This window comes from Mastomys coucha, chromosome X (assembly GCF_008632895.1).
Source record: "Mastomys coucha isolate ucsf_1 chromosome X, UCSF_Mcou_1, whole genome shotgun sequence".
Lineage (NCBI taxonomy): Eukaryota > Metazoa > Chordata > Mammalia > Rodentia > Muridae > Mastomys > Mastomys coucha.
In genome coordinates, this window is record NC_045030.1 from 111,303,143 (window position 1) to 111,328,251 (window position 25,109).

At 36.2% G+C, this 25,109-nt stretch overlaps 1 protein-coding gene across 6 annotated transcripts in view; it reads left to right on the forward strand.

Annotated features, from left to right (window-relative positions):
- Nucleotides 1-2,166: 2,166 nt before the first annotated feature.
- The window catches only part of Apool (apolipoprotein O like), a 68,031-nt gene continuing 45,088 nt past the window's right edge, over nucleotides 2,167-25,109 (forward strand). For 2 of the 6 annotated variants that reach the window (XM_031367065.1, XM_031367070.1), the window contains exons 1-2: nucleotides 2,167-2,259; nucleotides 23,436-23,540. In XM_031367065.1, the coding sequence (XP_031222925.1) occupies nucleotides 2,245-2,259; nucleotides 23,436-23,540 (120 nt within the window). In that variant the 5' untranslated portion in view covers nucleotides 2,167-2,244. The other 4 variants (XM_031367076.1, XM_031367046.1, XM_031367055.1 and 1 more) reach the window with 4 other exon arrangements.

Genomic DNA, 25,109 nt, shown 5'->3' on the forward strand with positions numbered 1-25,109 from the left:
AAAAAATCCAAGTTGTTACCAATTGTGATAGAAATTTAAAAGTAAAATTATCAGTTAATGGAAACTTTTAATAACTTGATAATTGATTCCAAAGAAACAGAGACATGGATCATATCTTAATTCTTGAAGTTTTGAGCAAAAAGAATTTCTCTGATTCTATACATGCTTATTCACAATTTTTCCAGATTGCATCTTTACGGTTAATTGTGAATTTTTTTATTTTTATTTTTATTTATTTTTGAAAAACTTTTTTTAAATTTTTTTATATTTATTTATTTATTTATTATTATATGTAAGTACACTGTAGCTGTCTTTTAGACACACCAGAAGAGGGTGTCAGATATCATTATGGATGGTTGTGAGCCACCATGTGGTTGCTGGGATTTGAACTCAGGACCTTCGGAAGAGCAGTTGGTGCTCTTACCCGCTGAGCCATCTTACGAGCCCCGAAAAACTTTTTAATATTAAAATTATTGACAAGTGCACCTCAATTAACTACGAACAAAGAGAATCACTTAAAACCTCCCCAAAGCACCCACTGAATATTAACAAATATTAGATCCTGATAATGTAATTAAAAATATGTTAGACCTCAAAACCAGAAACTGATATATTTGCTAATTCTTATTGTGGTCGACCAATATTTAAATAGTTTTATTCTTGTCAGGAAAATAAGTTCATGAAAATCTTAAATGTTGTTTACTATTTTTATTTATACTTTGTGTAATAGAGTTTACTTGAGTCAATATTATATTTTCATATTGATATCATATTATAAATATGTATGCTGTACTTTAAGTGTAAAAACTAATAAAAACTTTCAGTCTTTTATTCATGACCATTGTTATTTATTTAGTCATTTAATAATATACTTCATTGTTATTTCATTAAAAATTAATCTACCTTAAGTATCAAATATGTTTAGTATACCATTAATGCTTAGTATATAGTTTATACTTAAACATTTATTGAATGAATAAATGAATGCAGTTACCTAATACTGTGAAGTTAATGGGAACATTATGGACACTCTTTTTCTCTGAATTATTCACAGAGGCCTCAGGGAGCCTCTGTCCTTATAGAGAATAATATACCTCCTCGCAATATAGTCTCCTGAGAACATCATAATCATCATTTTATAATGTACTTTAGATCAAGTCACACCAATGCTAAAACCCTTCCAATTATTTTTCTTTTTATTCTTTTTTTCAATTAAGAATATCCATATAATATATTCTGATCACAGTTTCCCTCCCTCATGTCCTCCCTGATTCTGCCACCTCTGCCCCCTACTCCATGCCTTCATTGCTTCTCTTTGGAATACAAACAGGAAACTAAAAAAATAGAATAAAATAAAACAAAACAAACAATCCAAATTAGTTATAGTGACATACAAAGCGTCTTTTGTAGAATGTTTGATTTTCACTGTTGTAACCTACCACTCTCTGTCCCTGATATTGCTTTTGCATAGACCCCTGACCTACATTCCTTATGCCTTTTCTCAAATCACCCTACCAGCGCCTTCAAGCTGTATGAACTAGGAAACTCCACTCCTTCTCAACAGATACCTTCTATTTTTAAACTTTTTAATACATGTTATTTACTGTGTGTGTATTTGTGTGCCAAATTTAGCTCATCAGACTTGGCAGCAGGTAGGTACCTCTTACACACTGAAATGTCTTGCCAGTCTGTGTTCTATTTTTCTGAATAGCATTTAGGTCTTTCTAAAATTTCTTTGTCATTTTCTCCTGGTGCTGTGTAATATGCCACTAGGCTCTGTAATGTACTCTGAACAACTTCTTGACAGAATTGGTGCTTAGTGACAGTTCTAGAATGAATGGAATTGAATAGCCCCAAGGATTGCAGTGGTGACTTGCTCTTGTGCCTAATTATATGGTTGTTTATTAAGGCAGTTAACTTGAGTTTTAAGTTGTTATCTAGACAAATCCCATACACAGTCACTCACCTAAGAAAACAATTTCTAGTTGGAGTGTGGAGACTATTCTTAGAGGTTAGATGTATGGAGGACTGGAATGTCAACCACTAAGACAGGCCCCTTTCTCTGAAGAAAGGCTAACCAATTGACTTTGGCGCTGACAAAGCCGCGGTAGGAGGGCGGGGAAAGGGCAGGAGCCCTTGGGCGCCCAGCGTAAAGAGGCGGGGCTATGGTGACGCAAGGCAAAGTGAATAGCTTTGTCCCTCTGCGCTCTCCGTCCGAAAACTTGAGCCGAGAGGGTCATAGGTATGGCGGCCTTTAGGGTAAGTGAAAAGAAACTTAGTTTTCCACTCCCCGCTCGCTTTGACCCCAAAGCATTACGTTAATTGTAGAAGGGACCGTCTATCGTCACTCATGGAGGGAGCCCCTCAGCAAGTGGCGGCCTGGAGGTGAGACTGTGAGAATCCCAATCTTTAATCTTTGCAGTCTCAACAAACCTCCCTAGCCTCCTCCTTAATCCCCTGCAGTTAATTGTTTATTTCGCGGGGGCTTTGGTCCCGTAACCCGCTGAGTGAGTGATGAGAAGGCCGCGGCAACTAGCCGCTCTGAGAAAGGAAAACCAAACCGAACCAAACAAAACAAAACTTTGGCATTTGTCTTGGTGTGCGGGGCGGGGCTCCAAGACCGGATCCTAAGACTGCCTTCGAAAATTTTCTGTGGGCAAAACAGACAAAAGTAGAGATGTCCCAGAGTCTGTGTTGTGAGTGGAATTATACATGGTGTTATTCCCTGTTGAATAGCCAGTTTCTTTGGAGTTTAATGAGAAAAGGTGCTTTTGTGTAGAAATCGGGATAAAGGAAGCAAGCCAGCTGACTCAGGCTTCAACAGCAGTTTACAAATACGTAACGCGAGTATTTTTATTTTTATTTTTTTAGGTGTATAATGACTCTGTTAGGGTTGAAGGCTATAAGAGTGTTATTAATTAAATCAGCGGACGTTGATTTTTATATTTCCCATTCTTAACTGCATTTCTCTAGTTTGGGACCTCATACTTTCTTTTGAAACTATGGACCACTCTCTTAACTGGACTCTATTCCCTCCATTGCTCTGATGGAATCCATTTTCTCCTGTGCTGCCATAGTACTTACATCAAAATGAGACTCTGCCCTGCTACTTTAAAGCCTTTATAGGCACTCCATTATCAGCTCTCAGGGGTCAGGTTACCCTTCTAGATAACAACACTTCACCTAGCCTCTACTCTCCAGCTTCCTCTCCTGTCACCCAAGAATCCTCTCCTCTGTACTTAACTTCCTACTTTATCTCTCCATGTCCCACTTACCTGCTCTTTCTGCAATTCCTAAAGTGCCCTTGCCCATTCTTATTTAATTTCTAGCAGGCATGTCTGACCAACCTTTTGATAATGCAACCCCATGCTCTCCTCTACAAAGTTTATACTGAAGAATCACAATTAAGTTACCAAAAAAACCCCCCAAAATTGCAAAAAGCCCAAAATAATAATTTTACAATGTTTAAGTAGCTTAAATAGATTTTGTAGTGGGTAGGATGTGGTGTGTAGGCCATAGGTAGGAGATGCTTGCTTCCTTTGGGAACATAGAATGCCTCTTCTAAGTGAGTGTCCTTGACAGCTGTAATGATCCACATGAGAATAGTTATTGACAACCATACTGGTAATTTAATTGAAACTTTTAAGTCCTTTCTTGGTGGCCAAACCATGAGCAGGCTGGGGTTCTGAAAAGTTTCTTGGTGCCCAAGTTCAGGAATACACAGTTTTAAAAGCAAAACCCAGAAAGATACATCAAAGTTAGATGAAGGTCTGAGTAACCTTGAAACATTTATTCCTGGCAGAGCATAGTTGTTATTTTAGATATAACTTGCCAATTATTTTGGCTAATACATCTGGACCATGGTCAAGGCCATGGAAATCTCACATGTGTTGCCAAAGCATATGTGACCATTGGAATCAAGTAAAAGTCCAAGAATTATTTAAGCAAACATAAAATAGAGTCAGAACAGGATAGTGTCACCTTAGTCATTTCATTCCCCAAGTTTTTAAAAGTTACTGTTAAATTTTTGATCTTGGCTAAGGGGTAAATACTAGTTTCTGAGTATCATTAGCCTAACTGAGACAGTTTTCTATCTGATGAAGTTTAAAAGACAATTTATTATATAAGGCCCTATAGCAAGTCTCATAATAAGGGGGAGTAAGGGACCAGGCAAGACAATGAAAAGTATTGTGAGCCATGGGTTTTAATGGTTTTCTGGTACCAGAAATTATTTCATTAATATTTTTGATGTAATTTATTTTAACTTTTTGTAAAGTTTTTTTTTTCTTAAATGATAATACTTGGTTTCTTAGCACAGAAGCAACAAGTCTCTCTCACCGTCTTAGTTGTCCTGTTTTGGAGAACTGTTTCTGCCAGAGACTCTATCTGATCATGACATAGCAAAGGAGTACCTGAAAGTGCCTGATGTCTATCTGTTTGACACATTATATGTTATAGACTCTCTTTTTTTTCTGATTAGAGCCATAGTATACAAGACAGTGGTATCTGTCATTGGAAAACAGAGAGGGGCAGCCCTCCCCTGTACCTCTGGTTGGCATATATTTCCAATAAATAGTGCTCATGGCCAAGGAGACAAGACACTGGGTGCTCAAGTGCTATTAGCAAGGTGGGATTCATGGTCTAGGCAATTTCCCCAAATAATTGTTTAGATTTCATAAGGAAACTGACTTTAGGGTTAAAGTGTATTTCAGATTCCTGGCGCTGGGCCACCCTCATCGACTGAGTGTTGTCACTTCTGGTTTTGGTCCCAGGTCAGTTCGCAAAGCACACCAAACCCAGTATCTTAGAATTTGCTTATTGACCTCTGAAAGGCTTATTACCTTAAGCTGCTGTTTTCTGTATGGCCTGCTATCCATCGTACTTTCACCAGCTGTTTGAAGATTAAATATTTTGCAGTGTTAGTGCCAAGTCCTAGCTCTGAGTTGAAGCAAAAAAAAAAAAAAAAAAAAAAAAAAAAAAGCTGCCTTAGCCACACATGATGCAGCAGCTCCTTCAAACTGTCAGTTGAGCCCAGGAGCACCAGCAGCAGTCAAGTGAGAGAGCCACAGAGAAAGGTCAGCACCAACCAACCAGTGTCCAGTATTGGTCTAAGTCACCAGAGGTCCAGAGTCATTGTGAGTTGAGGCGTTGGCCACTAGCCAAAAGACGTTTGTTTCTTGGTTATCCTCTCAGCATTGGTGGTCTGTGGTGGTTTGGTACTCTGTAGCGGTGGACTGATGGACTGTGGTACTCTGTGATAAGCCTGCTCTGGTGCTTTTGGTTTGCAGCAGTTAGGTGATGTTGCAGCACAGGATGTTATTTGGCTACTGTGCAGTAGAAGGAAATGGATGACTTCTCTAGTAGTGACATTTGGCTAAGACATGGATCTTTTGCTATTTTCCTTTTGCTAAGAAAAAGTCCCTCTGGAAACCCCTTGTCAGCTTTCATATGTTGTCTTTCTCACACTATCTTTCAAGCAGGAAGCTAGAAATTTGAATGTAGATGTTTTTGTAGAGAATTCCCTTTCAAGTATAAAATAGTTGTCATGGATTAACAAAAGCTGCCCTAGCCACACATGATACCTCATATCTTTTATCCCAGCACTCAGGAAGCAGAGGTAGATAGATTGCTGAGTTCAAGGCCTGCCTAGTATACAGAGGGAGCTCTTCTATGTAGAGAAAAAAAAGCTGTCCTTCTATCCCTGCTTGATCTCTACCATCACCTCCTCCTCTTCTGTGTTCTCTTGCCTTCTTCCTTTTCTTTTTAACCCACTGAAATAAGGGCCGCTCAGTTAAGTGTGTGTATAGGTGTGGAGTCATCCATTGGAGTATATTCTCTGTAATTGGGGTTAGACCACTGAGGAAAACTGACTCTCCCCTTCCCTGCAATCATAAACTCTCCATGGCTCCTCCTTAGGGCTGAAGAGGCCCTCTCTGATCCTTGCTGGAATTTTGACTGGCTTGATCTTAAGTAGACAAACAGAATTTTTGAATTCATGAGTACTATGACATGCACCCAGAGATTGTTCCTAGTGATTGGTTGTCTTCTGCTTTTTCAGTCCCACCTTGCAGTCCTCCATGGAGTTTTTGAGCCATAGGGACAATGGGTGTGATGTAGCTATCCCTTTTGGGGCTGAACACTTCATAGATACTTGCTTTTCTCATGTGGTATATCTATTTGTAGTTTTTTTTAAGGAACATTAGACCAATTTTCAAAGAGGCTGAAGTAGTTTATACTCACACCAGCACTGTGTAAGGGTCCTTTCCCCTCACATCCACAGCAGTATTTACTGTCACCCCTGAATGACAACCACTCTGACAGGAGTGAAGTGAAATCACTGAGTGGTTTAGATCTGCATTTTCCTGATGTCTAGGGGTGCTTAACAATTAAAGATGCTTTCTGGCTATCTTTTGAAAGCTCTCTGCTCAGTTCCATAGGTCATATTTTAAATGGGTTAAGTTGGGATATTTGTATATTTTGGACTCCCAGAAGTAGTTAGTCCACAGCTTATGTTTACATTGGCCCCGTAAGTAAAATACACACATCAAAAGTCACAACAAACACTCTAAATCCAGCTACTCAGGTCTTGTTGGAAAGATACATGCAGTATAAAAACAAGACAGCATTCCCCCTCAGGCCAGAACATATTCCCAGAGTTTCTCTACAGGCTTTTATTTTTAATTTCAATGCTTTGAAGTTGACTGTTTGAAATGCTGATGAACAAGGACCAGATTGTACAAGTACATTTTTGTTGTTTATTGTACTTGGGTTGTTTTTTGTTGTTTAGTTATCACAGTTTTTTCCAAGAGTTTGAATTTTGCCAGAAAATACAAGTGTGTTTGTGTGTGTGTGTGTGTGTGTGTGTGTGTGTGTGTGTGTATGATTTCCTTTTTCAGTAAAGTATGTGCTTTTCATTTTCTAGTATAATAAATGATACCATGGCTAAAAGGCTTCCTTTCTCTTTTTAGTAGATTTAATGATATTTTACTCTTTTAGAGATGATTCACTTACCCACTATTTCCAGAAGAAAATAAGTGCCTTGATATATACAGGTCCTCTGTTAGTGACTCATTGGTGATTACTCTAAAACAGGGCACTCTTGTCTGAGACTTTTATGTTGCTGCCAAGAAATAGCTCCTAGCTGCATCTCCAAGATGAAGCATTACTATCTTTTTTTTTTTCTTGTTGGTTTCAGCTAGAGAAAATAGTAGTGTATCTGTTAAAGTCGAAGATGAGTTTAGTGGCACTTCTTATTATCACAGACTTTATTATCCCCGGAAAATAGTCTAGCATACATAGGGATGTAGTCCAGAATTCAGAAAAAGAAAGTAAGATGCACTTTCATGGATAGGAAGGAGAGGTTGAGCCTCTTCTTTATGATCTAAATGAGCATACATAGATCATTGAAAATGATATGATCATTAACTCAGTCTACTGAAGAGCTTTCTCACAAAAATGTTATTTAAAAAAAAAAAAGTTTTGTGGGAACAATACTGTATTTGCCTCATTTCATTTTACTGCCGGTCACAAATAATACTGCTTGGGGTTGCTTGGGAATGAGTTTTAGAAAGGATTTTAGCTATAGGAGTGGCTAGGCCAGAAAATATAGTGTGGAGATCATGTATTTTGAGATATAAATGATCATACTTAAAACGCTGATATGTCTGTTACACGTCCCTTGCTTGTAAGACTAATCACTTACCATTTTATATTGTATCTAATAATCATGAGTTTATTCTGGAGCAGCTCTTGATCTTTCAAGTTAACTTCTGTTGCACCTCTTCCCTGCTATTTCATCAGTCCTGTATGCCTCTATGTTTGTTACTGTCTGGAGCATACACACCACTTCCGTAGAGAAATCACCCAGAACGAATACTACTGATATATGGAGTCACAGGTCTCCCTTCTCTACTGAAAAGACAGATATTGGGGAAAAAGAACTAGTAAATAGAAGTTTAAAGAAAGAATTGGAAAAATACCGGTTGGAACAAATGATAGTGGCAAAATAAAGAGTGGAGGAAGTAATTGATTATAAAAAAGAACAATCACAATTAAGAAGAGGAGGGTAGTCTGTCTTTTCCTTGAGCTAGGTCAGTAAAATACAGCTCCTCCCTGTTCTCTCTCAAATCTACTGATTTAGAGCTTATATGTAGCTTTGTGGTAATATATTTCCCAAAGAGTAAATGGAAACATAAAAATTAGGCAAATTAAAAATGGAAAGCAGATAAAGGAGATTCATTCAGTATATCCACAATCCATATTAGGAAGAAGGACAAATCGACCCAGTTATCCCCCCAAGTCCTTTTTCAGGATCCTGAAGTGATGTGAAATTTAAACATAAGGCCAGGGATACATACACTTAAGCAGGCTCAGTCAAGGTGTGGTCCTGCCCAACACTGACCCATTCATTATTGTCTGGGCTTCAGTCTTATTTAAGGTGATCTTAGTAAGTTGTTAGAACTGTGTGAAATCTTTTTGTAGGAGACAAATTTCCCACCTGACTGAGGCCTCTTTCTTCTCCAAGCATTTCTCTGGGGGAGATTACCATTTCTTTGGAGTCTGTTGTTTCAATAGTTTTATATTGAAGTTGAGAGGCATCCCTTTAGAATATCTTCATTTCTTCTAGAGTGGTTACAACGGTCTCTTTTCACTACTGTTCTTTTGGCCTGCCTATACAAAATGTGATGTATTTAATCAATATTTAAGCAGTTACACTATAAGTATACTTTCCCTCAGAAACTCGCTAATGAAAATATTATTGGTGATTGTATTTAAAAGTATATTGACCTGAATAGAAAATACTGTCTATTAAAGTATGTATTTGATACAGAATAATTGATTTTACCAAGAACTTTGTCATGTTTTTCATGTTATGCAAAGGTGAATTCTCTCTCTAGTCACTAGTCATTGGCTGTTGGTACTAGCAGGTACTCCAAAGCACCATTGTTAAAATACTTACTAAACTCTACCCTGCTCTGATGGCCTAGCTCATATTCCAATGGCTCACTGAAAAACATTTCTTATTTGTGTGAAGCAAAAATCTGGTACTTACAAATATGTTACATTATCCTCTTTCAATGCGTACAGTCTATTTTCTGTTGAGTAGCCATAGGATTTGGGAAGTCATTCTAGTAGGGAAGATGAAGGGAGTCTATGCACTGAGAGAAGAGTATGCTTTACATCTTTGAGGCCTGGAAAAATTCATATAGCTAGAGTCAAAGGGTATATTGGCAGAGTTGAATAAAGATAATTGTTGAGATAGGAGAAAGAAGCAGTAATTTAGAAAGACTAATTTAGCAATCTTATACTGCTTATTTAATTGCTGTGAAATCTTGTAACATATGGACCCTAAACTGAAAACAACTTGAAGGTCATCTCTTTGAGTGTTTCTCTCTATTCAGACAAATAGAATACTTTCAGTGTTCATTTGCTAAATCTCTATGAGCTGTGCAGAGCTTACTTTTTTCCTGCATATAATACACATACGTTTATATATATATGCAAAATATGGTCTTCAGGACTTTAAAATAAAATTGCTGTTTTTGATAGTATATATAGTATTTGTCTGACCTTGATAACAGTAAACTGAATAAAGTTGAATTATAATGATCTTATTCCATTTCTGTAGGATTTCAAGTATATCAAATAGGTATGTTATTTTTATTTTTGTACTTCTTGGATTTTTATTTATCTAAGATAAATTTTCAAGTGCCACTCAGTAATTACTGTACCACCATTTGCAGTCATAAAAATGTTTAGAAATTCCAAAATAATTTAGTACTTTTATATAATATTTTAATTAAAATATTCAGTGTTTTAAATATGTTAACATTCTGGCCCTATTATTGAATTATACAGCCACATTAAGCTGGGCTGTTTGTTCTGGTTATCTTATGATTGGCCTTAAGTGCTAGAGCTTTAATTTTTATGCAAATTAAATCTCACATGTACCATGTAATTCCCATCCGTCTTAGACTAGGGAGTTAAATCCATTCTTCATCACTCACTCTCTTCTGTTTTTCAGTTTTGCTAATTGAACTATGTTGTGGCTGTTAGAATATTTATTCAAATGAAGTAGACTGGAATGGATAATTGAGCTCAGAAAGAACCTTAGAAATTGCTATCTTGAAAAGTGTTTTGATGTTGTTTGCTTTTTTCTTCCATAAATGTGAAATGAATGTATACAACTTGTTGGTTTTATGGGCTGGCTGAGTGATGAGTTTAGTGAATAAAAGACAACCTTTTCTGGGTTGGTACCTATGGGGGGGCTTCCCCCTCTTTAAGAAGAAGAGGAAGGGGTAAAGGAAGAGTGGGGAATTGTGATAGTAGGACTGGGAGGAGATAAGGGAGGGGGTTGTGATTGAGATATAAAGTGAGTAAATAAATAAATTAATGAAAAAGACAGCCTTTTCAGCAGTGATTTTTCAGTACTTAGAGGATCTTACAGAGTACTTATATTTATTTACTTATCTGACCCTCTCAGAATAGTATATATACTTTCTACATTATTAACATAATTTATTATGCATAGTCTGCTTTCAAAAATGTTAATTATCTACCACTTTTCCCTCACAATGTATTTTATTAGACCACAGTTACTATATTGTAAGCATGTTCATCCTAAGATGTGCCACACATCACTACTTGCTATTAATGCCCTCTAATATTTAGATCGCAAGAAAATACCAGCTTCTGTGCACATTCTAAATGGCATTTAAATGTAGGTAACAAAGCAGAGAGATGCAAGAATCTAAGCTTGCTTGTTCTCTCTCTCTTTCTCTTTAATAGTGGAAAACAGAAAAAAAGGATTTATTTAGTGTGGTCACATCAAGAAGAAGGACAAATAAATCCAGGGAAACCCTACATGTTCATCCTCAGAAACTCCAAGGTCTGTGTTAGGGGCCTGAAGTGAGATTAAAGTTTAAATAGAAGACCAAAGATTTGAACATCTAAGCAATTCCAGAGAAGGTATGCCACTCAGTAATTACTGTACCACCATTGACCTATCCTTCCTGGGCTTCAATCTTATCATTTAAAGTAGTCCAACAAAGTTTGGAATTATTTTCCAAGACAGAAAATTTCCCTCTAACTGGGGCTTATTCCTTCTAGAATGAGATTCTTGGGGAAATTCTCATTTTTTTGGGAGGGGTCCATTGCTTCAGTTTTCTGAAAGTCAGATTCAGAAATGTAAGCGTCTCTAGAGTATCTTCATTTTCTGCCATGCCTGTTGCAATTCCTCACTCTCTGTTTTAACGTCTTGGAATTTGTCTTTTTGTAATAAAAGAATGCAAGTAAGGACCAGCATTAAAACACACTTATTGTCAGGAGGGTAGTAGCAGTACATTAAAATCATTTTTAAACAACCTTTTGGCTTTTAGTTACTCTTAGAAGGCTGACAGAGCAACCTCATTTTGTTCATTTAAGATGGGGTGGTGTCATCATGAAGCTTAGGCTGCCCGAAAACTTAAGGTCCTCCAGTTTCAGTTTCCCAAATGGTGGGATTATGGGAAAGTGCTACAGCAAGCAGTGTGACTTTATTTCAATATTTCCAGTTTCCCTTTTGTCTCTGAATAATATTCCCAGAAGACTTTACTGATTATCCTTCTGGTGGTTTGGTTTTCATTGCCCCATGAAGTCAGAGAAAAAATTGTTCTGGTTTGTCTGAATTGATGCTACCCACATCAGTTGTAAGTGACAGATTTCAAAGAGTTAGTGCCAATAATCGTTTTGGCTCAGTTTTAATACCTGAAGTAGAGGAGGCGGCTCTACTTTCTGGCATACCTGAAAGTATCTTGCAAATAATGTCCTAGCATTTCATAACTGTTCAGGGTCGTTTGTCAAAGCTGTACTTCTGTAGAATATTGATAGTTTTATATGGCTTTCCTGAAAAACAATTATAGTAAACATCCCCAATTAACTATAAGGCTTTATGAAAACAGAACCATCAAGAGTAAAACTATTTTGAAAATTAATTGTAAATAGATTTACAAATATCCCATATATGTTAATCTTCATAAGGTTTATATAGTTTGAGGCATCTTACATTTAAAACAGTCAGAGATAATTAGCCTAATTATACAGAAGTACTACATGGAAGCTATTTCTAAGGCAACATATAGAATCTTTGGTAAGTATTAGCACTGACAATCAAGCAAAATCTCTTAAAAGTTTGGAAAACAGTACTACTAGTTATTACAAATGGGTTATATACAAGTATATTTCACATACAATAGCAAAATGTCAATTACCAGAGTGTATATATAATTTTTCCATGCATTAATTAGCATGATTGTCCAGATAGCTATTTTAATGCCTTTTAAAGTTTGTACAACACTAAGAAGTCAGCATTATACCATACACATAAGGAAACCATAGTATCCAGAGTGGGAGGATTTGTGAAGGCCCATCATTATCTATTTTAAAGATATGACAGTTGGTTTCAAGAGTCAGCAACTAAAGGGACTGAAGACAAGAACCTTAGCAAAGTCTAATACAGCAAGAAAAGATTCTGGTGTTTGTATAGATTGTTTCTTTGAAAGAGCACAAGTGAAGCTATGTGGATAGGAAGATATTTTTTGGCATTTGGAACAGCCCATTCACCTACCAATCAAGTAATTTATTCACGTTTATCAAATATATACATCATGTTTGTTGCTGTATGTGCTAGTGACCAAGACAATATAAGCTCTATTAGTTATTAGATATTGCAGAGAAATAAAAGCTGTTTTTCTAAGTTCAAAAATGCAGGGTGTGTAGAGGATACATTTTAGGGTTATGGTATCCAGGCAGGAGAGTCTTTCAGGATAAAAGAAAGGGTTGGGAAGAATATCCTTGTTACTCCTCCATAATCCATAATCTGTATGTGTTGTCTCTCATTCTTCTCCAGGATAATGTCTGACTTGTGGCCAGGGAAAAGCTGGGTGCGCATGTTCTGGCCTGCAGGGACCATTGCTCACAATGTCTCCGGCTGGCTGCAGTCTGTCACTGTCTCTTCCCTTACTTGGCTGTTTAGAAGGCAATGTGCTCAGCAATAACACTTGTTGGTTCTTTTGCATCTATGAACCTTACATGCTTTTAACTTTGTATATTTTATGTAATATAAAGTTTAGATATACAGGATATGCACTTCTAGTCACAGGTAACATTAGGCATCAGTTGTAGTAGAGTCAATTTAAATTAGTTGCTTACAAATTAGTTATTTTAAAAGACACAAATTGATCCTAAAATGAACTATGACTTTCTTAAGACACTTTTCTAAGTAGTCACAAGTCTGAAACAGAAACATCAGAAAACATAAAACAATTTTAACCAAACATAAAATCTTGCCTTAAGTCCATCACAAAGAGGAAACAATCTGTTTAACAACTTTTTGTTGATTTAGACACAAGAATTAGATTCTAGTTCTATATTGGTACCATTATATTAAAGCAATAACACTTTTGAAATATATGAATCTTAATAGTTTTCAAACTGTGGATTTTATAATTGTAGTGAGATACAAATTTTTATTTTGTATTTTTTAAGCTTTGGTATAAATCGATATTAAAGAGAGACTAGATTTCAAAAATAAGTACAAATATCTAACATTATCAAAGTTTTAAATTGTCAGGAATTTTAAAATATATGTATTTGTATATACTATGCATGTGTGGGTTGTCTGTGGAGACTAGAAGGCAGCATCAGATTCCTTGGAGCTAGAAGTATGGGCCATTTTGAGCTGCCTCATGTGGGTGCTATGAACTTAACTCTAGTCCCATGGAAGAAGAGCAGGACTTAGTGGAGGTAAAAAGCAACTGGTGCTGGCTGAAGTAAGAGACAGCAAAATGTCCCTGGAGGACAATGACTCCAGCAACTGCTGGGCATTTCCATCTTTCCTCTCCACTTAGGATTAGTACACTTCACTGTGAGTGGCAGGCACCCCCACAATGTGTTGTAGTTCTACTTGAGCTTTTGTTTTGTTGTTGAACTTGGGGAGTTATATCCTGTCTCTAGGTTCAGCTCTCTGTCCTCAATAAGCTAGAAGAGTCACATTAATAGTAGAAAGTAGAAATGGGAGATTTATTCAGTGTGGCCACACTGGGTCAAAGAGATCCAGTGAACCTGACAAAATTCATATCCCAGAATCTGAGTTCTTGATAAGCCACTGAATCAATGAATTATCAAACTGAATATTCCTGTAGTTCCAGGTATAATCTAGAGTAAGTTTTGGTTGTTATTGTTAAGTCAGTTTAACTCCAAATTCCAAACCTTTCACCAGCAGCACCTTAAATGATACTAACTATATTGGATTATCGTGAAGATGTATAAACTCAGTGTATACAAACTTCCTGTAACATGCTAACTGTTCCTCAAACACAGAACATAGTGTCTTTAGAGAACCTTTATGTGCCTAGAGGTGTCATAGTAAGGCATGGCACAATACCATACTTCTACCAGGGAGCAGAGTTATTCCATATCCAATTTTAACTCATTGCAGTGTTATTTTTTTTAAGTTTCTCATTGCTGTGTGCCTCCACAACCATCATTTGCTCTGTATCTATTCTTCTATTTCTTGTTATTTCTTTTACTTCTCGATTAAAACATTATTTAATGTAGCTTTTTATAAAGATAGCCACTGGAATACCCTTGCCTGAGCCCTTTGACCCTTTTAGTTAGTTATTGGATGTTCAGAGAAAGCTTTTTGTCCAACATATTTTAAATTATGTAGTCCTGTTTCCTTTCCCCTTCTCATGGTTTTAGGATTTCTCTAATGCCTAAAAGTTCTAGATAGCTATTATCTTCCAAATATGTTACTTCCACACATGTGTTCTATGTCACTACTTTCTGTTACTGTCACTTAATAGTTCGGTTAAATGATATTTATAAAGAAGACATTTTCCAAGGTGTCTGAACAGGGAAATTAATCACCTTTGTAATTATCCTATTTGATATTTTTTTTTCTAAAAACCCAACAAATATATTGGTCAAGTTTTTTTATCAGTAAAGGAAAATATTTTTTTTCTTGAAGAATCACATTTTCTCCTTCCTTATTTTAGATGATTGGAATTGTAATTGATTATGTGTCCCTGTAACATTGTTAGGCTAGAAACACAAAATTGGTATTCATATGTCTTCTAAAAAATACTTTAGAACATACTAGGTAGTAATGAATAATTACCATAGAAAACAACATTTATTGTTAAATGTCAAAAGTCTGGACAAAAATGATATAATTGCTTTATATTTTAGATATTGGTTCTTACATTTGTATAACATAAATTAATGATTTGCTTTCATTAATTTATACTAAAACATGCCCTTGATACAAGCTCAGGGTTAAATTGTCAATAAAGCCTCTAAGATTTATTTGCTTCAATGTAAGATGAAAATGATGAGGTTCAAAGTAGCATGCAAAACCAAATCTAATTTAAGGGCTATGGAAAGCTTCACTGTGAGCCCTTATCTAGCAGTTCTGGGGTCTGTTGATTGAGTTATCTGGTAAAAGATCTTGTAGAGCAATTTTGTTGACCTGAGTGTCCTCCCAGAACCCACGTAGGTGGAACGAGAGAACAGACTGCAGACTGTGTCCCCTGGCTACAATGTGTGCTCTGTGACACCTGCACTACTCTTCTCTCCCTTTCTCAAGTTAAAATAAAAACAAAGAGTGATCTATGCTCAGAATGGTATTTTGTGGGACAACGAGGCAGAGTTTAGTCAAAAGAATCCTGCAGGAAAGCACTAAAGGAGACACAAAGCTGGGAAAATAATGGATGGTATGTTTCCTCAGAGATGGGCACTGAGGGAGGAGACAGTTTGTTTTTATGTTTATAGCCAGAACAGCATCCAAGTATTGTTAAAGGTGGAGAAAATGTAAATAAAATACATGTTTGGTTTTGTTCACCATTTTCTGAAATATATATCATCTTTCAGGAAAGCCCCTTCCTTATATATAAGGATGAAATATCTCATTTTTATTATTTGCCTTTATCCTTTTTAGAAGAATAGCATCATTATATTTCTTTACAGTGACCATGACTAGCTCTGTTGGCTCTTTCAATGTGTGTGTGGAGGGGAGTGTACGTGCAATATATATGTATGACATTGAAAACAATTTTATTATTAAACAGTGCAGCTTTAGGGCTGCAACATTTAATAACTTGTGATTCTTTCAAAAAGAAATTAAACTATTCTCATATCAATTTTAACTCTACATCCATTCAGAACATGTGTGTATATATATGCATACATAATACACACATTATGTATGTATAGTATAATATATATACATATATATGTGATATATGCATATGTGTGTACATACATATATTTATATATGTGTATATATATATGTATATATCAGATATACATATATGTGTGTATGTGTACAATATATGTATATACATATATGTATATATCAGATATACATATATGTGTGTATGTGTACAATATATATGTATATATGTATTTTACACATATTTTAATCTACTGCGGTTTTAAAATGATGCTTAGTGGGATGGAGGAGCTGGTTTTTAAAGTAATTTTAATTTTAACTGATTATAGTATAAATGGCACATGTGACCAGGATAGGTTCTGAAACTAAAATGGTTATGCTGTGAGTAGTAGCTATTGCTACTTCTAGATCTGAATGCTTCAAAATGTGTAAGTGGCTGATGAAATCATGATCAGTATTTCTACTGTATCCATCAAGTTTAGTAATACTTTGTATTACTTCTTTTCTTGCCATACAAACTCTACTGTCCTTATTAAAACAGAAAATAGAAGGTCCAGCAAGGTGGCTCAGTGGCTCTAAGCATTTGCCTTTTATACCTGCAGATCTGAGTTCAATCCCCAGAGCTCACATGGTAGGAGAGAACTGTCATTCTTCCACAAGTTATCCTCTGATCTTCACATATGTGCATGTCATGTACCCATTCCCACAACACACATAAAATAAATGTGTAGTTTTAAAAATAATAGGACTTTAAAAATAATAGAATGAAGTTTTTTAATTAAATTGGGAGGATAATTCTTAATTGGTCTGTGTACTTAATATTAGTATTCTTTATTTTTTATATATGGGTATTTTGCTTGTGTGTATGTATGTATACTACTTGTGTGTCAGGTGCCCACAGAGGCCAATAGAAAACATGGAAGTGAAATTACAGATGGTTGTGAGCTGCCATGTTAGTGCTGGGAATTGAACCTGGGTCCTCAGGAAGAAGCAGCCAATGCTTTTAACCCCTGAGCCATTTCTAGCCCTTATTTTAATTTTTAAGTTAGCATACAAGTATTACGCTTACAGTGCCTTTTAAAATAAAGTGTGTTATAGTTGATTCCTCTCCTGTTTTTCCATTTGCCTTTCTTTGCCTGCTGTTCCTGTGTATTCTCCCCTCTCTGAGTCTTTTTGTGTTCCCCCCACCCCTGCTCCCAGGGCACCTCTTTTAATAGTAACTTTTATTCCTAAATTATTAAAATTACCCTGTAGCTTCTGTATTCACAATGTTTGTTTGAGTAAAATTTATGATATAATTAGTATAACATCAATAAATGTAATTACATTCTGGTGATTTCTATTTTTTGAGGAAAAGGGCGACAGTCACTTATTTGCTGCAAAATTATATACTTGGAAATTATCACTGTCATTTACCATCATGTATTGTCATAATTAGAAGAAACCCTGGATGCTTTGTAGTAGTACAACCTTCTTTCAAAAGTGGGGAATCTGAGACACAAAAGGTCTCCTGGCAAATTAGTAGCTGAGCTGAGGCTAGAACACAATCTTTCTATTTCACAGCAGTATGTTCCTTCAATAATACCATTTTTACCTTTGCCTTTTAGACCTTCACAAGTGAACCAGCCCCAGGGCACTGTAAAGTACAAAATTCTATTAAGCTGCTAATGGCTGTCCTGTATTTTGATGACTAATCTCAACTTGTCACAGCTCATTAGGTACTAGAAATAGACTCACTAAGTTCCTGAGCCAAATATTTAAAAGCATTTTATACCTGCAATATTGCAAGCACAATTGAATTTTACAAATCTCAATTTGAAGGTCCAGCTGGCTGTTTGCATGAGGTACTTGTTGCATAACTATATTCTAGGGTACCAGCACTTAGTGAGGCATGTTGTCTCAGGTGTGTAAAATAGGATTTCTCTTTCTTTACACAAGGAGGGGAAGGCACAATCACTTTTCTGAATTGTATTGATCAAAAGGCTAAATATTGCGGTTGTAATTCTGGGAGGACAAATTATAATGCAGGCTAGCTTCAGTTTTCTCCATCAGTGAAACTATTCTAACCTGCCCACAGCATTTGCTGCTGCTATTAGATCTGACATTTTAAAATGTCACCATGGATTTCATGAGCAGAATTCTTCAGAAGTGAAAGATACACTTGATTTTAGCCAAAAAGCTGAGAAGCATTTAAAAGTAGATGATAAACAATTAACTCACAGATTTCCTACTTGTGCCCACATCTTTTTGACTTGAATTTTCATAGCTATCTAGGTAAAGCTGTCATCACTCCCTAAGGAATTATTAGTCTACTTGGAGAGTAAATGGTCATAGCAGTGACACATGAAATAAAAAGCTCAGGTTAAGAGTTAGAGAGAAAGGAGACTATCTGTATAGATTGGAAATAGATTACAGAGAACATGAAGATAAAAAAAATGGTTTTAAGCAGTGTGTTAGGAAAGAGGAAGCCAATTTATTTTCTTGAAGCAGGATAGTGATCTGATTGACAATAAAATTATCTTGACTTGACAGACGCAATTATACTTGGCTGGAGTTAGATGAGACTATAGAGTCATAGCCATGGGCTAGGAGACTAAGGATGACAGCAATGATGACGACGATGATGATGATGGCAACAGATAATATATACTGAACCTTTTCTCTGTGTTAGTTCCTTTGTGATAGGTGACATTAGACATGTGGACATTGACACAGGGATTCACTTTCTCAGAGTCACATTATGAATAAAGAGTAGAGCCATAATTTACATTTAAATTTGACTCTAAAGTCTGCCCTCTGTGCACTACTTTACCAAGAAGATGATAAGGGCCTGGTCTAGGTTGCTGATTCCTATGTCACTTGTGTATACCTGCATTATAATATTCATTGGCATAAGCTGTTGTATTACATACTGTCTCTCCTATTATTAACTGAGACTGAGATTGCAGATCACACTTTTAACTCCAGTATACCTTCATTACAGTGTCTACTTGATAATGTTTGCCTCTTTCTCATCCTTCCTCTTTTTCTGCTTCCTCCTCCTCCATGTATGTTGATTAGCTTTATCCAAGATCTAGTTACAGTGCTGTTGGCCATGAAGGCAGTGTTAATGAGTCGATAAAATATATTAATAAAATGCCTTGAGTTAGAAATGAATGCGAAACAAGGTTATATATTGATGAAAATAAAACCAATGAATCATGGGAAGATAACCCTGGAATTTCCCTAGAAGCAATTGTTTCTAGCTGCTTTATAAAACAGAGCAATCACAAATAACAAGAATCAATTATTTTCATTATAAAAATTCTAGCAAGGGATGAGTTGTACCCGAATGAGAGAGTTAAATGCTGTTTATCTTTGCTATTTATTATCTTTATGTTGGAGAATGTTCTTCCTAAGGCCTGTTATCTTTTGGGGAAAACTGGATTTAATTCTCATTAGCTTTTAAAAAATCATTTATAATTTGCCCCTGACGAATTGTTATTTTTGCAGATACAAATAGTTTTAACTCAAGTTCTTTCACTCTTTTGAATGCCAGAGCACCTCTTCTTAATTTTAATGCTATTTGATTAATGACAGCCTTCCCTTATAAAATCTTATAATATACTTAAATTCCTCTGGTACTTAAATTCTAGTCTTTTTTTTAAATTAGGAATTGACAATGTTTGTTGTTATAATAGTATTTCTGTTAAGGGTCAGATAATACTTTTGGATTTTTGGAAAATGTAAGGTCTATAGTCACAGATGCTTCTTTACTCTTCTCTTTACAAACCTTATGGTATTTACAGTCATTTTTAGCTAAGCTCAGTCCAGAATTGGCCCAGTGTTGGAGTTTGCCAACCATTGCTCTATGCTTCAATGTACTATGCCATCAGCCACTCCTTTTTATAGAGTAACAACTATTTCACTGTTAATTTGTGGTCAAAAGGATGAAGTATGCTGATCTATTTTTTGTATTAGATCATAATTATCTATTCATGTGAATTTATCGTAAAGCCTAGATGACATTATTGCATTGCATGAATTGATGTGACTACTATAAGAATATTAGGTTGTAGAAAAGTGTTCATGTATTTTATAATGCTTCAAAACATTTTCTATATATCTAGGGATTATTATCTTAGGAAAAATGTGCATCTAGGTAGATATTTTAAAAATAGTTTTTAAATAGTATAAGACTTGACCTATTTCAGATAATCATCTTAGGGCTTTACTAACAAAACTCAATAGGCTCATAGGTAAGCATGCTTTATGGCATCAACTTTAATAAAGCTGTATCTTTGTGATGTAATTTTTAATGATCTTGTTGATCATGAAGTACATTGTACATCTAGGCACAACAGCAGAATTAGTAAGAGATGTGAGTCTGAAGGTTCTTGTTATGTAGCCAGACCTGACCTAGAGCTTGTCTTCCTGCCCTGGCTTCCCTCATGCTGGGAATATAACTGTTTGCTACTTAGAAGTTATAGCATTTATCATTGTGTGTGTGTGTAGGCCAGAGGTTGATATCAACTATCTTCCTTGATCACTTTCCATGTTTAATTCACTGAGGTAGGATCTCTAACTGAACTCAGAGGTCCAGAACTTCCTATTTTGGCTAATCTAGGTAGCTTGTCTCAGGGAGGCCTGACTTTATGTCATGAATGCTGGGACTGAATGCTGGCTCTTAGGCTCTTGAAGCTACTTTATGTGTGTGATAAGAGTGTTCATATTTGTACGTAAACTGCTTTATCCACTGAGCCATTTCCCAGCAAGCCATTTAGTATTTTACTAAAAATATTTTGTTATTCACAAAACATATGCTAAAAAGAAAGAAGTCATTGAATTACACTTGTTACTTTTCTTTCATATTAACTAATATTTTTTTATTTTCTTCAAAGTTATACTTAATATCTTAACTTAAATTATATGTTATTTGCTGCTGTTTGAAGTAAAAACTAGTTTTACAGCCTCCCTGAAGTAAGTGATACTTTGATTCTTCATTTAAAAATTGGATTAAGTAAGATTAAATTGTGTCTATTCAGGGCTGGGGTGGGGTGGGTGGGTGTGGACACCAGTGTAGGTCTTCAAGGAGGCCAGAGGCACTGGATCCCATGGAGTTGAGGTACAGGAGGTTGTGAACTACCTGCTCTGGGACTTGGGAACTGAACTCGGATCCTCTATAAGAGCAGTATGTACTGTTGACTGCTGAGCCATCCTTCTAGACCCAATATTTCTTTTCAGTTTTTAACCTCTTAAAGATTTCAAAGATTCAACCTTACATACATAATTAATAGCTAAGGCGTGGGACACCAACCCAGACATCTCTCCCGTTGGCACAGCTCAAAGCCATTACCCTCAGGTTTCCAGATCATTTGCAAAGTGTAGAAGTAACAAAGGGAAACAGCCATAACTAGTTTTATTTTAATTTTCTCTAGAAGAAAACTATTTTGAAGACCAAAATTAGTATATTCATTGTTAACCATTTGAAAATGGTAAAAAAGGAATAATAGAGTATCACTGTATATCAGTGTATTTTATAAAAATCATGACATATGCTATTATTTATTCCATAAAGAGTAGCCTCTCATTTGATAAATAAGTTAAATAAACAAAAGCAGTAACACAAATTTATATAATAACAAACCCATTGTTCCATCAAACAGTGATGGTCATTTCTGCTTCTGTTTTGTAGTTCATTAATGTTTATTTTATACATAAAACACAATCGTATTAGTTTTTTTTAAAACTGTTAAAATGTTACTATACTGAAAATACATCCTATATCATCAACGTCATTTCATATACAATAATATATCAGCCAAGTTTGTTTTTTTAGATTTTTGTTATCACTCTTAAGTTTTATGTGAGATTAAAATGGCAGCTCATGCATAATAAAATACCACTTTCTGTGAAAAAAAAGTTTTTAATTAGATAGCATGACATTTTCCAACAGCATGTGTTTTAGTAGACTTGCTGCTACTTTCATTGCTTCCACGCCCCTGCCCTAACTTCCTGTATCTAGTGTCTTTTCCTAAGTCATATACGTGCCTTTGCCCACCCTTGACCTTCCCTGGTGTCTTTTTTTTTTTTTTTTTTTTTTTTTTTTTTTTTTTTTTTTTTTTTTTTTTACCTTTCTTGTTCTCTTTCTAGTTTTGGAGGCTTTGCTCACATTTACAGTCACAAGAAATTTGCAAGGAAGTACAAGTTTCTGGAAAGCATAATATTAACAAGGTAGCCCAAAATTTTCCATGTTTTAAAGTTATATTTTATTTCCTTCCTTTGCATGTGTTAGAGTTTACATGTGTCACTGTGTTCATGAGGAACTCAGAGGACAACCTGTAGGAAGTGGTTCTTTTCTTTTACTGTCTGGATTCTGGGCATTGGTGGCAGGCATGCTTACTAGCTGAGCCATCTCACCTGCCCTTTTCTTTTCAATTGTATGTATGCTTGTGTGATATGTGTGTGTTAATGCAGGCATTTGTGTGCCATGGCATGCACTTATCATGGTGTAATTGTAAGGTCAGATGATGACAATTAGTGGGAGTTGGTATGCTCCAGGCATACCTTTTCCAGGCAGGGTTTCTCTTGTTTCTGAGGCGTGGCATACTCCGAGTTAACTGGCCTAAGAGCTTCTAGCAAATATTTCTGTCTCCACCTTCCATTTCCCAACAGGCTGGATTTCAGGTGTGTGCTGCTGCATTTGCCTTTTTATTATATGAGTAGCAGGAATTGAATTCAGGTCATCAAACATGCACATGCTTTTAGCTGCTGAACCATCTCACTGCCCATTCAGTTCTGTGTGTGTGTGCGCACGCCCATGCACCAGAGTTTTATGTTGCCCATGCTGGCCTCGAACAAGCAAGGATTACCTTGAGCTCTGGATTTTTCTTCTGTAACTTCAGAGTGCTAGCATTACAAGCATGTGCTACCTACTGCATTAAGTTTATGTAGTATGGAAATAGACTTCAGGGCTTTGCATACACAAGGCAAGTGATGTTCCCACTTTTAAGAGACTGTAATGAAGATAAGAGTTCATATATATTCATTTAAAATCAGACTTTGAAGAAGACCATGAGGCCTTTGCACTCTGCAGTAGTTGGAACAACACAAGGGCTTTATGTGAATGTATAAATTTGAAATAGTTGAAAATTTAATATATTTCCTAAGATCCTCATACTACTTATCAGGAATTGGAAACAGAATCTTTTCACTTACAGTGGTCTTTTTGATATGTCTTTTTCAGATGGGAAAGTTGACAACCATGCCTGCAGGTCTGATATATGCATCTATAAATGTGCATCTAGCTAAAGAAGAGGAACCTAAAAAGCAGCTAGTGAGACCAGATCAGGTAATTGGCCTACAAAAGTTTCTGAATTTTGCATGATATAAACTTAATGGAAAAGCTATGTAGGTATTTTTGCTTCATCTATCATAAATATCTTTGAAGTCACTTACATATTTGATAAGTTTAAAGGAATAGTTATGAGGTATCTAAATTACACAATGTGTGGTAGAAATACAAAATTTTTACTTCCAAATGGTGATTTTTAATGTGAAATCATTAAGAATGGGGCCCTAGAAAATGAGAAGCACATGGAAAAATAGCATTTAAGTGTCAGAACATCTTTTTTTCTAGGCTCCTTTTAATTGAATGCTACTGGTTATATGCATTAGGTGGGGGAAGCTCTTGCACGGGCACACTCTTGTCTTTTCCATGATTTATGCTGCTTTGAGCTTTAATTGGACAAGAGTCTGCTGTCTGCCAGATCTGCTTTCACTTTAGTATTGTCCTTATTCCCATTACAGGGGCTCTGCTGTCCACATTTACCTTTGCAATCTGTGTGCCTGACAGGTTTTTACCTGACTCACAATAAATACTCAGCTTGTATCCTCTGTGGTGGCTCATTTTATAGTTAGGTAGTATCTCCCAATTACATATGAGAAGCAACCATAGCATTGACATTTGTACAAAGGGCCTGTTTTTGTACGTTCAGGGTCTGAGTATTAGTTACTCTGCTGGAGGAATACAGGTTAGAGTATCAAGTAAACCACTGGAGCTTCACAGTACTTGACCTCCATAGCAGGGCATGACTGATAGGTGGTGGCTCCAGAGATGGATTTACTTGCTGAGCTTAGGCTCAGAGTTATCAAACCCCAGTGTCATTCCCAGATGATGAGATCTGTTCCCAGCAGCTAATGGTTGGTTTTCCCTCTCTTTGTGAACTTTACAGCCTGAGCTGGGTCTCCTCTCATCTTCATTGCTCTGATTACTATCTGGTCGTACTACACTTCTCTACAACTGCTTCCCAGAGCAATCTCTCATCCCAGGACTGTGGAAGATGAGATCTAAGCTCCCTGACTTATAGTTGTTGCCTTGTTCTTAGGCCCAAAGGTAGCTCAGTTTTAAACAATGCATTCTTTATCATGAGAGTGGCTGACTCCTGCCCTTAGTGTGGCATATGGGATTCTTCTCCACTGCTGCCTTGTCTGTTGGAGGAGTCAGCTTTCTCATCAAATTCTCTGGTATTAAAGACTTGTGAGGTTTTCAGGATTATCCTAGAAGAAGGGCATTCCTTCTCTTTCACCAGGATTGCCTGGTTTACTTTTTGGAGGCATCTCTTGCTTCTCATCCAGTACCAGTAAGCCATGCACGTGGAGCTGTATTCAGCTTGGATTCTTTTCCATGAGTCTTTTACCCCATATGCTTCAGGTATCTTCTCACTCCCTCTCATATTTTGCTTTCCCTGTTGCTGTGATAAACACAATGACCAAGAGCAATTTAGGAAGGAAACGGTGTATTTCATTCTTACAACTTACTGTCTATCATGAAGAAAAGTCAGGGCAGAAACCCAAGGCAGGAACTGAAGCAGAGGCAGTGGAGGAATGATACCAGCCTGCTCCTCGTGGCTTGTTCAGC